Genomic DNA, 15913 nt, shown 5'->3' on the forward strand with positions numbered 1-15913 from the left:
TAAATGCTGGCCTGCCTTGCTAGATTTGGGAAGTTCTCCTGGATAATATCTTGCAGAGTGTTTTCCAACTTGGTTCCATTCTCCCCATCATTTTCAGGTACACCAATCAGACGTAGGTTTGGTCTTTTCACATAGTCCCAAATTTCTTGGAGGCTTTGTTCATTTCTTTTTATTCTTTTTTCTCTAAACTTCCCTTCTCTCTTCATTTCATTCATTTCATCTTCAATCAGCGATACCCTTTCTTCCAGTTGATCGCATCTGCTACTGAGGCTTCTGCATTCTTCGCGTAGTTCTCGAAACTTGGCTTTCAGCTCCATCATCTCCTTGAAGCCCTTCTCTCCATTGGTTATTCTAGTTATCCATTCTTCTAATTTTTTTTCAAAGTTTTTAACTTCTTTGCTATTGTTTTGAATTTCCTCTCGTAGCTCAGAGTAGTTTGATCGTCTGAAGCCTTCTTCTCTCAACTCATCAAAGTCATCCTCCATCCAGCTTTGTTCCGTTGCTGGTGAGGAACTGCGTTCCTTTGGAGGAGGAGAGGTGCTCTGTTTTTTAGAGTTTCCAGTTTTTTTGGTCTGTTTTTTCCCCATCTTTGTGGTTTTGTCTACTTTTTGTCTTCGATGATGGTGATGTACAGATGGGTTTTTGGTGTGGATGTCCTTTCTGTTTGTTAATTTTCCTTCTACCAGACAAGACCCTCAGCTGCAGGTCTGTTGGAGTTTACTAGAGGTCCACTCCAGACCCTGTTTGGCTGGGTGTCAGCAGCGGTGGCTGCAGAACAGCGGATTTTCGTGAGACCACAAATTCAGCTGTCTGATAGTTCCCCTGAAAGTTTTGTCTCAGAGGAGTACCCGGTTGAATGAGGTGTCAGTCTGTCCCACTGGGGGGGTGCCTCCCAGTTAGGCTGCTCAGGGGTGAGGGACCCACTTTAGGAGGCAGTCTGTCCGTTCTCAGATCTCCAGCTGCGTGCTGGGAGAACCACTACTCTCTTCAAAGCTGTCAGTCAGACAGGGATATTTAAGGCTGTGGAGGTTCTCGCTGAGTTTTTGGTTGTCTGTGCCCTGCCCCCAGAGGTGGAGCCTACAGAGGCAGGCGGGCCTCCTTGAGCTGTGGTGGGCTCCACCCAGTTCGAGCTTCCTGGTTGCTTTGTTTACCTAAGCAAGCCTGGGCAATGGCGGGCGCCCCTCCCCCAGCCTCGCTGCCGCCTTGCAGCGTGATCTCAGACTGCTGTGCTAGCAATCAGCAAGACTCTGTGGGCATAGGACCCTCCGAGCCAGGTGCGGGACACAATCTCCTAGTGTTCCGTTTTCCAGGCCCGTTGGAAAAGCGCAGTATTAGGACGGGACTGACCCGATATTCCAGGTGCCGTCTGTTTCCCCTTTCTTTGACTAGGAAAGGGAACTCCCTGACCCCTTGCACCTCCCGAGTGAGGCAATGCCTCGCCCTGCTTCGGCTCGCGCACAGTGCGCTTCACCGGCTGTCCTGAACCCACTGTTAGGCACTCCCTAGTGAGATGAAACCGGTACCTCAAGCAGAAATGCAGAAATCACCCGTCTTCTGTGTCGCTGGGGCTGGGAGCTGGAGACCGGAGCTGTTCCTATTCGGCCATCTTGGCTCCACCTAAAAGCTTTTAAAAAATTTCCTGAATATCCACCTGAATAATAGCACTCTGTTTTATTTCGAGGATCCAGCATATTTGTTTATCTTTGAGGATGTTATAGTTTCCTTTTTGCAAAAAGGAGTACCTTTTTTTTGGTACTCCTAGCATTGTGCCTGTTTCCTCTGAATTCTTTATAATTGTTTGTTGTGGTCTTTTATTTTAAAATATCTGGTGATCTTTGACTTCCTAGTCATAATTACATGTTAGTCTACTGAAAAGTTGCTTAGAACCTGTGTATGTTACCGTGTGCATGTGTGTGTTTATATTTGCATGGTGACACTTGGCAACTGGTGACTTTGAATGGGATAACTGGTCAGGGACCTTGCCATTTCATTAGGAAACCCTCAGCTGTTAGCATATCTGTAGGTCTTTCCTCTTGAGGCTGTCAGTTTCTTCCAAAAGGGACTTTCTGATCTTCTGACTTATACAGAATTGGGAGCCTGGTCAGGGAAGAAAGCTGGCAAATATGTCACTTTTAGGTATGCAGAGTTTTATTTCATCCCATTATTTCCAATAAGCACTTTACTTAATGTGTACGATGTCTCCAAGACTAGATATTTACTCATTCTCTCCAGACTTACATTGTAAATCGTCAGTACACTACATGGGATGGGGATCTGGGGGGTCTTCTACAGACTTTCAACCAGTCCTCCTGTTTTTAGCTATTTCTCACACCCTTACCATCAAATATATCTGGTGCCTTTAGTTTTTAAGCCTTTTAAGGGTTCTGTGGTGTGAACTGGCCTGCTTCTTGCTGGCTTTCTTCCCTGCTTGCAGAATGGAAAAACACTTAGCAGACTGGAGAAAGAGGAAACCTAAGATAGTTATCTCTTGTCATCCACTTCCATCTTTGAGAAGTCTACAAATAAGTCTAAATTTTCTCTCCAGTCCTCTTTATGCCAAGGCTTTCTTCTATTCTTATTCTTTCACTGTCATTTTAGGGAGGATTCAAGAGGAGAGAGGTTCAATCCCCCTGTCTAGCTGGAAGACCCTTACAGCCCTTTTTCATTTCACTCTTCTCATTTCATTGTAGATTTATGAAGTTCAAAGAAAGGTTATTTGGCTAAATCACTATGTAGTTTAACCCTACTTGTGAGCTTCAAGAAGGCTGGTTTTTGTAAACCTGGAGTTAGTATGTTGACAGGTCTGTCTTTGCTCTGTAATCACCTTGGAAACGCTCCAGCTTCTTAACTTCTTTTCTTTGACTCCAAGCTGCCTGTTATATTAGGGATGGCACAGTCCACTTCGGCATTTACAGGTGTGGGATTATATTTCTTTTTTGTGTGGGAGTGATTGGGACTAGAGATATGACTAAGCACACTCATATTATTTTGTTTTGGAAATCAGAGCTCATCAGAGCTCATCCTACCCCACCTTGTTTTGGCCTGTGCACTATTATATTTCTCTCTCATACATCATAAAATCATCAAAATCGTTTAATACTGAGACCACGGTGAAACCCCGTCTCTACTAAAAAATACAAAAAATTAGCCGGGCGTGGTGGCGGGCGCCTGTAGTCCCAGCTACTCGGAGAGGCTGAGGCAGGAGAATGGCGTGAACCTGGGAGGCGGAGCTTGCAGTGAGCCGAGATTGCGCCACTGCACTCCGGCCTGGGCGACAGAGCGAGACTCCATCTCAAAAAAAAAAAAAAAAAAAAAAGTTTAATACTGCAATTCATCTTTCTTTCTCATAGAACATGATACATTTAATATTTGTGGCTTTGTAAATATCTAAAGTTAAGCACTCGGCAATGCATTTTGTTTGAGAGCCTAATGAAAACATCAAACATTTCTTGCTTAATTATTGTGTATTCATTAAACTCAAGATTAACAGTATACAAGGAAAGTTGATTCAAGTTTTGCTAATATTACACACCCTCAAACCTTCTCTTCTGTTGGTTACAAGTTATTCATTAAAGCCTTTTGAAACACTTAAAAGTAGAAACGAAATTTAAAAAATAAAACTTACAAGGTTAATTATTTCTATTAACCTTGGAATGGGAATGGGTGGATGGGTGGATTGGGTAGGTGGATTAGAGGTCTTATGTCATTTGGAACATGTTAGAGATAAAGAGACACTGAGTCTATATGAGGCCTTTTTTTTTGCTAGTTGGGGCCACGTGCCTTTCTTTCCTAGATAGAATGTTTTCCTGTGGAAATGTATTAACTTGCCCATTACCTCCCCTGATGGGCTCCAGAATTGTTCAACAATGTGTATGTCCAGTGATGAGGACCATCGCTGGCACATAGAAAGAACTCAGTACGTATGTATTTATTGTATTGCTGAATGGGCAGAGAGCTGTAGTTAACAACATCTTCTGTTTGGATAGGCTGCTAGGAAAAGCATGTACTATTGAACCTGTGAGGAGCACTCTTATCCCACTTCTAACTCCTGATTTCTTCATCAGTCAGCCTGGATGTCTCTTCCTTTAGAAGCCTTCGCTGATCACTCTACTTCTTCCAAATACAGTAGATGTGTCTGCTGTGTATTTATACAACATCCTGAACTACTTAACATGCTGTTTATTTACTTGTTTGTATTCCGCATTAGAATAGGCTCTGAGAAAGCAAAGACTGTATCTGTCTTGCTTATCATTTTATCCCTGACAGCTCGCCCACTGGCTGGCTCTTAATAAGCACACCATAAATGTTTACTTGAAATACTCATTTTTAAAATGAGCAGATGAATGAATGATGGATGGTGGATGGCATTGTGTAGCTAAAAATTGTGTCCTATCTCTACCTATTTTTGAAGACCATCCTTTAGTTTGTGTTTCCTGCCATGTTTGAGGGACCTTTTTTTTGTCCATAACTCTGTCTTTTATTCAAAGTAAAACACCAAACAAAAGCATATTCGATTATTGACCATGAAGTTTTTATTCTGCTGTCAGTGTCAACCTCATGTCTTAATCACCTGAGGTCAAACTTACATATATCTGGATAGCCTTTTTGATGACGATGGTAGTCTAATTTGTGTGTTATGTGCTCTTGAAATGTTTTGCTATAAAGACACTAGAACTGAATTTTGCTTTATTGCAATAATGATGAATGTAAAAAAAAAAAAACTCAGTAACATTCAAATCGATTTCTAAGTTTGTTCTTCAGCCAGAGGAACTTGCACACTGACTTTTTGTAAAGGTAGCAGATTTATTGTGTTGTAATTCATACACCATAAAATTCACCATTTTAAAGTTTCCAATTTAGTGGTTTTTAGTATATTTACAGAGTCATGCAACCATCACCACAGTATCATTGCGGGATGCTTTTATCATCCCTTGAAGAAATCCAGACCCACAGGAGGCTGAAGCAGGAGGATCGCTTGAACCCAGGAGGTGGAGGTTGCAGTAAGCCGAGATAGCGCCACTGCACTCCAGCCTAGTGACAGAGCAAGACTCTGTCTCAAAAGAAAAAAAAAAGAAATCCAGACCTATTAGTAGTCACTCCCCATTCTACTTTCTGTCACTATGGATTTGCCTATTCTGGTTATTTCACATAAATGGAGTCATACATTGTATGGCCTTCTGTGTCTGGTTTCTTTTACTTAGCATGATGTTTGAAAGATTCATTCATGTTATAACATGTAGCAGTACTTTGTTCCTTTTTATGGCTGAATAATGTTCCATGGCATCACATTTTGTTTATCAGTTGACAGATATTTGGGTTGTTTCAGTTTTTAGCTATTATGAATATTGCTCCCATGAACATCTGTGTACAAGTTTTTGCGTGGACATGTGTTTTCAGTTCTGTTGGATATATATATGAAAGTGGAATCGCTTAGTCATATAGTAACTCTGTGGGAGATTTAAGGAACTGCCAAATGGTTTTCTGAAATAGCTGCACCATTTTACATTCTTACCAACAATGTATGAGGGTTCCAGTTTCTCCATATCCTTGCCAACACTTTTTATTATCCCTCTTTTTCATTATAGCCATCCAATGAGTATCTCCTTGTTGGTTGGGTTTTCTTTTCTTTTCTTTTTTTCTGAGATGGAGTCTTGCTCTCTTGCCTAGGCTGTAGTGCAGTGGTGCGATCTCGGCTCACTGCAAACTCCATCTCCCAGGTTCAAGCAATTCTTCTGCCTCAGCCTCCCGAGTAGCTGGGATTACAGGCATACGCTAGCATGCCTGGCTAATTTTTTGTATTTTTAGTGGAGACAGGATTTCACCATGTTGGCCAGGCTGATCTCAAACCCCTGACCTCGTGATCTACCCCCTCAGCCTCCAACAGTGCTGGGATTACAGGCGTGAGCCAGGGTTTGCTTTTCTGTAATGATCAATAAAATAGAGCACTTTTCATGTGTTTATTGACCATTTGTATACTTTCTTTGCGATTTAGCTATTAAATAAAATCCTTTGTCCATTTTTAAACTGGGTTATTTGTCTTATTGTTGAGCTTTTAAAGTTCTTTTTTCTTGTTGTTTTTTTTTGTTTTTTTTTTTTTGTTTTTTTTTTTTTGTTTTTTTTTTTTTGTTTTTGAGACAGAGTCTTTCTCTGCTGCTCAGGCTGAAGTGCAGTGGCATGATCATGGCTCAGTGCAGCCTTGATCTCCTGGGGCTCAGGTGATTCTCCCACTTGAGCCTCCCAAATACCTGGGACTACAGGCACGTGCCACCAAACCTGGCTAATCTTTGAATTTCTTTGTAGAGACAGGATTTTGCCATGTTGCCAAGACTGGTCTCAAACTCCTGGGCACAAGCGATCCACCCGCCCCTGCCTCGCAAAGTGCTGAGATTGTAGGCGTGAGCCACCATGCCTGGCCTAAAAGTTCTTTATATATTGTGGATGCTAGTCCCTTATCAGACATATGGTTTATAAATACAGTTGACCCTTGAACAGTGCAGAGATTAGGGGCAGTGAACCCCTGAGCAGCTGAAAATTATATGTATAACTTGACTTTCCAGAAACCTAACTACAAATAGCCTGCTGTTGACAGGAAGCCTTACTGATAACATAAACAGTTGAATAACACATATTTTGTATGTTATCTGTGTTATATACTATGTTCTTACAATAAAGCAAGCTAGAGAAAAGAATATGTTAAGAAAATCATAAAGAAGAGAAAATACATTTTCTATTCATTAATGGGAGGTAGGTCATCATAAAGATCTTCATCCTTGTGGTCTTCACATTGAGTAGGCTGAGGAGGTTGGGAGGAAGGGGAAGGGTTGGTCTTGTTGTCTCAGGGCAGCAAGAGTGGAAGAAAAAAAGTTTTTTGTTTTTTTTTAAATTGAGACGGAGTCTTGCTTTGTCTCCCATGCTGGAGTGCAGTGGTGCAATCTCAGCTCACTGCAACCTCTGCCTCCTGGGTTCGAGCAATTCTCCTGCCTCAGCCTCCCAAGTAGCTAGGATTATAGGCACCCATCACCACGCCCAGCCAATTTTTGTATTTTTAGTAGAGACAGGATTTCACCATGTTGGCCAGGCTGGTCTCAAACTCCTGACCTCAAGTGAACTACCTGCCTCAGCCTCCCAAGGTGCTGGGATTACAGGGGTGAGCCATTACGCCTGGCCAAGAGTGGAAGAAAATTTGCATGTAAGTGAACTTGCACAGTTCAAACCTGTGTTGTTCAGGGTCAGCTGCATCTTCTCCCAGCATATGCATTCTCTCTTTTCACTTTCTTAATGGTGTCCTTTGAAGCATGAATGGTTTCAATTTGGGAGAAGTCTAATTTATTTGTTTGTTGCTTATGGTTTGGGGTCATATCTAAGAAATATCACCTAATCTAGGGTTATAAAGATTTATTCTTCTAATTGTTTTATAATTTAGCTCTTAACTTTAGGTTGATTGTCCATTTTGAGTTAATCTGAGTGTATGTTGTGAGGTAGAGGTTCAACTTACTCTTTTGCATGTGGATATCCTGTTGTCCAGCACCGTTTGTTGAAAATACTATTCTTTCCCACTTGAAATGACTTGGCATTCTTGTTGAAAATCAGTTGACCATAAATGTGAGGGCTTACTTTTGGCTCTCAATTCTATTCCATTAATCTATATGTCTGTCTTTATGCCAGTACCACACTGTCTTGATTACTGTATTTTGGACTAAGTTTTGAAACAGAGAAGTGTGAATCTTTCAAGTTTTGTTTCCCTCAAGAGTATTTTGGCTCTTCTGGTTCTCTTACATTTCCATATAAATTTTAGGATCAACTTGTCAATGATACAAAAAGAAAGCAGCTGGAATTTTTGATAGAGATTGAGTTGAATCTGTTGTGCTCACTGGCATTTGGCTGAAACTTTAGCTTGTTACCTCTTTTGGGCTAGTTGCGTGGACCTCATTTTGAGCACATAGATGTGATGTTATCAGGATTTGGTTATTAACTTTAGATTACAAATGTTTGGGAACTTAAACATGTTATTCACAGCCAGGTGTGGTGGCTCACACCTCTAATCCCAGCACTTTGGAAGGCTGAGGCGGGTGGATCACCTGAGTTCAGGAGTTTGAGACTAGCCTGACGAATATGGTGAAACCCTGTCTCTACTAAAAATACAAAAAATTAGCTGGGCACGGTGGTAGGTGCCTTTAGTCCCAGCTACTCGGGAGGCTGAGACAGGAGAATTGCTTGCTTGAACACAGGAGGCGGAGGTTGCAGTGAGCTGAAATCATGCCACTGCACTCCAGACTGGGCAACAGAGCAAGACTCCATCTCAAAAAAAAAAAAAGTTATTCACATATAACATACATACAGAAATAATCAATGTTCACTTCGTTGACTATTTACAGAGTGAGCACACCTACATAACAGGAGTCTGGATCTAAAAATGACCATTGCCAGTATCATTGAGACTTTCTGATGTTTGCTTTGATTCAGGTTTTTTCGTTTCCCTAGCTGTTCTAGTAGAGCTGAAGGCTTATCCTTTTTTTTTTTTTTTTTTTTTTAAAGACCGAATCTTGCTCTGTGGCCCAGGCTGGAGTGCAATGGCGTGATCTCAGCTCGCTGTAACCTCCGCCTCCTGGGTTCAAGTGATTCTCCTGCCTCAGCCTTCTGAGTAGCTGGGATTACAGGCGCCCGCCACCACACCTGGCTAATTTTTGTATTTTTACTAGAGACGGGGTTTCACCATGTTGGCCAGGCTGGTCTTAAACTCCTGACCTCAGGTGATCCGCCTGCCTCGGCCTCCCCCGGTGCTGGGATTACAGGCATGAGTCACCACGCACAGTCAGCTTATTTTAACTGTGTATTTGGAATATCAGTAGGTAGCATAGTGCAGTGGTTGAGATATGGACTTTTGGCTTCAACGGTTGGGGTTCAAATTCTAGCTTTACCACCTATTAGCTGTGTGACCGTGGGCACGTTACTTAACCCTATGTGCCCCAGTTTCCTCTTCTGTAAAAAGGGGACAAAACTACCTCATTGGGAGGATTAATATGTAGATTGCTTGGAAAATTGCCTGATGATCACAGTAAGTGCCATATGTGTATTAGCTATTATTCATATTATTACTTTTATTGTTGTTATTTTGTATTTGTATTTCTTTTTTTTTTTTTTTTTGAGACAAGAGTCTCGCTGTCGCCCAGGCTGGAGTGCAGTGGTGTGATCTCCGCTCACTGCAGGCTCCGCTCGCCGGGCTTCACGCCATTCTCCTGCCTCAGCCTCCCGAGTAGCTGGGACTACAGGCGCCCACCATCTTGCCCGGCTAATTTTTTGTATTTTTAGTAGAGACGGGGTTTCACTGTGTTAGCCAGGATGGTCTCGATCTCCTGACCTCGTGATCCGCCCGCCTCGGCCTCCCAAAGTGCTGGGATTACAGGCGTGAGCCACCGCGCCCGGCCTTGTATTTGTATTTCTTTAGTGGAATATAAGCTCCTTGTCTGACTTGTTTATCATGATATGCCCAAAGACTAGCACTGTGCCTGGCACATAATAAATATTCAACACATTTTTTGAGGAAGGAAGGAGGGGATTTTAAATAATAGAATTCCTAAATCCTTTTCTGAAACTGCCTTTGACAGCTATAATGTCTTTCATTTACAACAGCTTCTGGAGCTATTTGACAGTGAAGACCCTCGGGAACGGGACTACTTAAAAACAGTCTTACACAGAATTTATGGCAAGTTTCTTGGTCTTAGAGCATTTATCCGAAAACAGATTAACAATATTTTTCTAAGGTAAGTGGAGGGTGATGGGGGAAGAAGGAGAAGCAAAGTTGGTGTTTTTATGGAAGTATTAAGTAAATCTCAAATATCTGAAAACAGCGTACTGACTTCTCTTTCTCCCTTTCTGCCCACCTTCATTCTACTGACTCTCCTCCCTCTCCCTCTACCCCCTCCCCCCTCCCCTCCTCCCCTATCTTCTCCTCTCCTCCCCCATCTTCTCCTCCCACCCTCCTCCTCCTCCTCCACTTTTCCTCTTCCTCTCCCTCCTCCCCCCACTCCTTCTTCTCTACCCCTCCTCTCCCCCTACTTTCCCCCTCCTCTTCCCTCTCCCCTGCTTTTCTCCTCCCTCATCTCCTCCTCCTCTCTCCCTCCCTCTCTTCCTCTCTTCCCCCCTCTCCTCCTCTCCTGCCCCCTCCCCCTTCCCCTCTTTTCCTCCCTCTTCTCCTCTCTTCCTCCACCTCTCCCTCCCCCATCTTCCCCGCTCTCCTCCTCTCTTCCCCTCTTCCCCCCTTCTCCTCTCCTCCCCCCTCTCCTCCTCTGTTCCCTCCTTTTCTCCCCCTCCCCCTTCTCCTCCTCTCTTCCCCTCATCTCTCCCCCATCTCCTCCTCTCTTCCTCCCTCCTTCTCCCTTCTCCCTCTGCTCCTCCTCTCTTCCACCCTCTCCTCCTCTCCTTCCCCCTCTTCTCCCCTCTCTCCTCTTCTCTCCCCATCTTCTCCTCCCTCTCCTTTCTTCCCCCATCTCTCCCCTGTCTCCTCTCTTCCCCTCTGTCCTCCTCTCTTCCCTCCTCTCCTCCTCCTCTCTTCCCCCCTCCTCCTCCTCCTCCCCCTCTCTTCCCCCTTCTCCTCCCTCTCCTCCTCTCTTCTCCACTCTCCTCCTCCTCCCCTTCTCCTCCTCCTCCTCCCCCTCCTCCTCCTTCTCCTCTTCTCCTGCCCCTCCTCCTCCTCTTTTTATCCCTTCCTTCTCCTCCTCCTCTCCTCCTCTTTCTCCTCTTCTCTCAGGTTTGTTTATGAAACAGAACACTTCAATGGTGTAGCTGAACTGCTGGAAATATTAGGAAGGTGAGCACGGTTTTTCTAATTGCTAATCTCAGATGAATGTTATTTTAAAAATTAGTTTCAGGTGGCACCAAGATATGCTCACCTAGTTCTCTTGCTGTATGTACATTGGGTCTCTCTCATTTGTGCCTGTTAGCATATTTTCCAACTGACTCTACAAGACACAATTTCCTGTTCCCCTTGTTCCACAATTATGCATTGCCAGTTCCACTGGAATGACTGAAAGAGCTAACAGTTCATTCATTACTAGAAAGATGATACATCTAATTGTGATCAGGCTAGTTACTCCAAAACATCTTATTCTCATTAGTTTTTAGACTCTCTGGTCCTTTGCCTTATCTGTTGAAAGCAAGTTTATAATAAATTGGAAAGATTGCCATTTTCAAAGGAGTTGTGTATCCAGGTATAGTGCTTGAACAGCTGCAGCCTGGAGTAGTGGAGTGAATTGGGAAGAGCTGTGGTGTAAGTTTCTACACACCAGGGAGGATAATGTAGCTGGACAATATGATTACTTAATCTTTTCTCCTAATATGAAGAGACAAAGAAGGTGGAGTCACACGGCTTTCTCTTAGTGATTTGCCTAGGCTGGGCAGAGGTTTCAGGAATGAGGAAGAATGATGTCTGGAAATGGAAAAGGTCATATTTAAGGCGGAAGCAAGCAAGGCGGGCCATTATTTGGAGAAGGAAAAGGGAGGGAAAATAAAGGGTTTTGATAAAGAGCTTTTGGAAACCATCTGACTAATTTTAGGAGCACAGGAGCCTTTGTTGGGTGATCAGAAGCAAATTTTCTTCTCTTAAATTTCCTTCCAACTAATTGTATTCCTTGAGTCATTAAGAAATCCTGGCTGGGTGTGGTGGCTAACGCCTATTATCCCAGCACTTTGGGAGGCCGAGGTGGGCGGATCACTTGCAGTTAAGAGTTCTAGACCAGTCTGGACAATATGGTGAAACTCCTTCTCTACTAAAAATACAAAAAAATTAGCCAGGCATGGTGGTGGGTGCCTGTAATCCCAGCTACTTGGGAGGCTGAGGCTTGGGAATAGCTTGAATCCCGGAGGTGAAGGTTGCAGTGAGCTGAGTGAGATTGGGCCATTGCACTCCAGCCTGGGCAATAGAGCAAGATGACTCTGTCTCAAAAAAAAAAAAAAAAAAAAGAAATTCTGAATGCCACTGGGGTGGGTATTATGTTGTTTTGTACAAACAAACTGATTAAGTTTAATTAATATCACAAGAACAGTTTGTCTCAGTTTAACTTGTTGTGGTAACATTGCTAATTTGTGTCTCTTTTTTCTCCCTAGTATTATCAATGGCTTTGCTTTACCTCTTAAGGCAGAACACAAACAGTTTTTGGTGAAAGTATTGATCCCCTTACACACTGTCAGGAGCTTATCACTCTTCCATGCACAGGTAGGAGGATTTTGTACAACTACTTTTAGAAGCAAAATAAAAAGTTTGCAAACTCATTGTTTTTTTGATACTGATATAGCCTTCTTTTTTTTTTTTTTTTGAGACGGAGTCTTGCTCTGTCGCCTAGGCTGGAGTGCAGTGGCACAGTCTTGGCTCACTACAGCCTCCGCCTCCCGGGTTCAAGCAATTCTTCTGCCTCAGCCTCCCGAGTAGCTGTGACTACAGGTGCACACCACCATGCCCGGCTAATTTTTGTATTTTTAGTAAAGACAGGGTTTCACCATGTTGGCCAAGATGGTCTGGGTCTTCTGACCTCGTGATCTGCCCACCTTGGCCTCCCAAAGTGCTGGGACTACAGAGGTGTGAGCCACGGCGCCGGGCCTGTAGCCTTCGTTCCTAAAGGAAAGAGACTTATTAAAGTTTAAAATACTCCCTGAGGGAAATAAAAATGTATGCATTTTTTTCTATGCACAGTAGAATCATGGAAATATTTTTAAAGTGGGAGGAGCCCTTGTTTGGTCATTTTATTTTACAGAGAACTTAGATGACTTTCCCAAGTGCACACAATAGCCTACTGAACCTACTACATATAATAAAATGCACAGGAGCTTAGCAGATGTAGATCTTTGGACTATGTAATCATGTTTTAATGTTCTTGAATATTTTGTTCCATCCTACTTTGTGTTAGTCTGTCAGTTGCCCTTTTTGCCTCCTGTTCTAGGTCACTCACCATGTCTTTATCACTTTCTACACACAAGCACTCTCACAAGTAAACAAATCAATCAGTATTTTCACATTTTTTTTCCTTTAAGCCTTCCTCACTTTAAAAAGCATACCCTGTCTTGTCCCCATTCTAATTTTTGTGCTAACACTCCCTTGCATGGTCACCATGTCACGGGGGGTAGATAAATTATTGAGTAGTATTTTAAATTTTGGATAGGAAAATTTTAAATACTGCTAGACTCTGACTCCCTCTTCCCCACATTGGGAAGGTTTTGAGTTTGCATAAAAACGTGACACATTTTTCTAAGCACTGTTCCTTTTTAAATGTGAAATTCTGTATTTCGAGGAAAAATTAATCCATATGTTTCTAATTTAGAACACCATCAAAATGTTCTTTTGCGAGGGTGGTTTTCTTGTCCGAGAATCTTTACAAGCCCTTTTACAAATCTTGCCTTTGGTTTTTGAAATGGGATATCATATCTCATGATTATTATTTTAAACAATCTTACTTAGATGTGTTAGTACCAGATGTAGAACTATTCTACATTTCTCCAGGTTCTGATTGGCAGGTACAACCTTTTATCTCCTCGTGAAACTGCTTTAGTTTGCATGTGCCATTTCAGGCAATTGGCAAAGTTTTTATTAAGTGCTTACTTCCCATAGAGGACTCTTATGGAACTACAGTAAAACTCAGTACTGTTGATGTTAGCAAATAGAGAAAGGAAGCCCCTGAGATGTAGCTGAAAGTGTATGTAGGTGAGATAATTCCACAATATGCTGAGTGTGATGTCTCACCTCTGCTTTTCATTAGCTGCATACTTCATGTCCTAATACTCTTTTTTAAAGAAAAGTTCCCTGGAGCCATGTTAATATTAGTCTTTGGCTTGAAAATGTAGTTTCTTATTTTACTTTATATAGATTTTATGATAATTAAAATGAATTGAATGTGAAGTTATTAAAACCAGTCTGGAAACCTTTTAGGAAGTTTTAATAGTATATCTTTTGAGCCCTTACTGTATAGAATTTAAAATTTTGCCTTTTATTTTATTTTTTACTCAGCTGGCATATTGTATAGTACAGTTTCTGGAGAAAGATCCTTCACTCACAGAACCAGTAAGTCTTTTTTTCCATAATTTCAAAAACTTAAGAAAAATTACCTTTCCCAGAAGTATATATGAAAAAATTAAATGCCATTTGTTTTTCTCCTTTTCATTTTAGGTTATTAGGGGGTTAATGAAATTTTGGCCTAAAACATGTAGTCAAAAAGAGGTAAGTGCTTACTGTCAGAGAGTGTTCATAGCTTACTGAATATTTTGCTGAGTTCCAAGGATTGGGCTAAGCATGTATAAAACTGCATCATCAGGGCTGGGCGCAGTGGCTCACGCCTGTAATCCCAGCACTTTGGGAGGCCGAGGTGGGTGGGTCACCTGGGGTCGGGAGTTCGAGACCAGCCTGACCAACATGGAGAAACCCCATCTCTACTAAAAATACAAAATTAGCCAGGCGTGGTGGCGCATGCCTGTAATCCCAGCTACCTGGGAGGCTGAGGCAGGAGAATCACTTGAACCTGGGAGGCGGAGGCTGCAGTGAGCCGAGATGGTGCCATTGCACTCCAGCCTGGGCAACAAGAGTGAAACTCTGTCTCAAAAACAAAACAAAACTGCGTCATCTCATTTAAACCTCATTGTAACTCTATAAGGCAGGGCTGTCAAAACTCTTGTTTTACTAGTGATGAAACTGTAGAGAGGTTAAATAGCCTGCCCCAGTACATTAAGTAAGTACAGATGATTAGGCCGGAACTTGCCTCCTTGACTCCTAAACCCTGGCTTTTTATTCACTGTGCTATTCAGCCTCGGTAAGCCCAGGCCAACCCCAAATCAGGTGTCCTGTTGTGTAGCTTTGTTGATGTTCCCTTCTGAGTCACCCCCTTCATAATATGAAGGTTTTGCTGTCACTGTACGTAGATGCTAGAGCAGCCTGCCCAAATACTCACTTTAAAGCATAGTATAGGTGGATCTTGCTGTGTCATCTTAGAGTAGACAACAGACCTTTAGTTTCAACCATTCACAAATGACCCTGGGGGGTTCAGACCTACAATCATTTGTACCTTTGCTGAGAACTCACCAGGCATGTACTCCTTTGTGAGGTTGTTATGGGGTAGTACATGAGTTTCTTAGCTGGAGTTGAGCCTAACTGAGCACCAGATCTGCAGCCACTCTTCTAGAAGGTTAGCAACCATGTGGAAAACGGCTCAGAAAAAAAGATCAGCTGTTAGTTTATATTTGGTTAAAACTTTGGGAGAAATTCCATATACATATTAACAAATGGCAAGGGTCTACTATATTTTACTTTTAGCAGAAACGCCTTCCTTCTCAAATCAGCTTCAATTCTCCAAACCCTATTTTAATTTCAGAAAGTCATTTAATTTCTTAAAATCTGTTAGATAAAATTGAAGTGTGTATTGCTACCCAGATGCATCTCAAAATATGAAGGCACTGTTATTTTTCATATTTTGATTGCTCACTTTATTTTTTTCAAAGTAATTATTTTTTCATAGCTAAATACATAAACTGGTTTTTATTTATCTGTCATTTTCCCATTATATTTAAAATAATTGACTCTACTGAAGATTTGGCTCCATATTGTGATCTAAAAACTCTGTTTCTTGCGGCACCTGGTGCTGAGTTCACAAGATTCACTGTGCTTTATAGAGAGCAAGCGTGTGTGTGTGCGTGTGCGTGTGCGTGTGTGTGTGTTGAGAATGCGTCAGTGCATGCTCATGGGTTTAAAGTGGCACCTGCATGTGGGTGAGTCTGCTCATTTGTGTTTCTTGAACTTTTTGTTGTATTAATGAGTGCGTTCTAGAGCATTGAGCATGTAGCGGGGCTGTACGTATTTGGCAAATGACCACATTTGAACTTTTGCTCCTCCGTTTAGCATATATAAAACTGCATCATCAGGGCTGGGCACAGTGTCTCA

General features: G+C 42.3%; 1 protein-coding gene across 3 annotated transcripts in view; it reads left to right on the forward strand.

Annotated features, from left to right (window-relative positions):
- Positions 1–15913, forward strand: part of PPP2R5E (protein phosphatase 2 regulatory subunit B'epsilon) — a 184550-nt gene that overhangs the window by 153074 nt on the left and 15563 nt on the right. For all 3 annotated transcript variants that reach the window (XM_055289145.2, XM_055289144.2, XM_055289146.2), the window contains 5 exons: positions 9631–9761; positions 10748–10807; positions 12103–12211; positions 13994–14047; positions 14153–14203. In XM_055289145.2, coding sequence (XP_055145120.1) covers positions 9631–9761; positions 10748–10807; positions 12103–12211; positions 13994–14047; positions 14153–14203 — 405 coding nt within the window. The remainder of the gene's footprint in view (positions 1–9630; positions 9762–10747; positions 10808–12102; positions 12212–13993; positions 14048–14152; positions 14204–15913) is intronic.

This window comes from Symphalangus syndactylus, chromosome 8 (genome assembly GCF_028878055.3).
Source record: "Symphalangus syndactylus isolate Jambi chromosome 8, NHGRI_mSymSyn1-v2.1_pri, whole genome shotgun sequence".
Lineage (NCBI taxonomy): Eukaryota > Metazoa > Chordata > Mammalia > Primates > Hylobatidae > Symphalangus > Symphalangus syndactylus.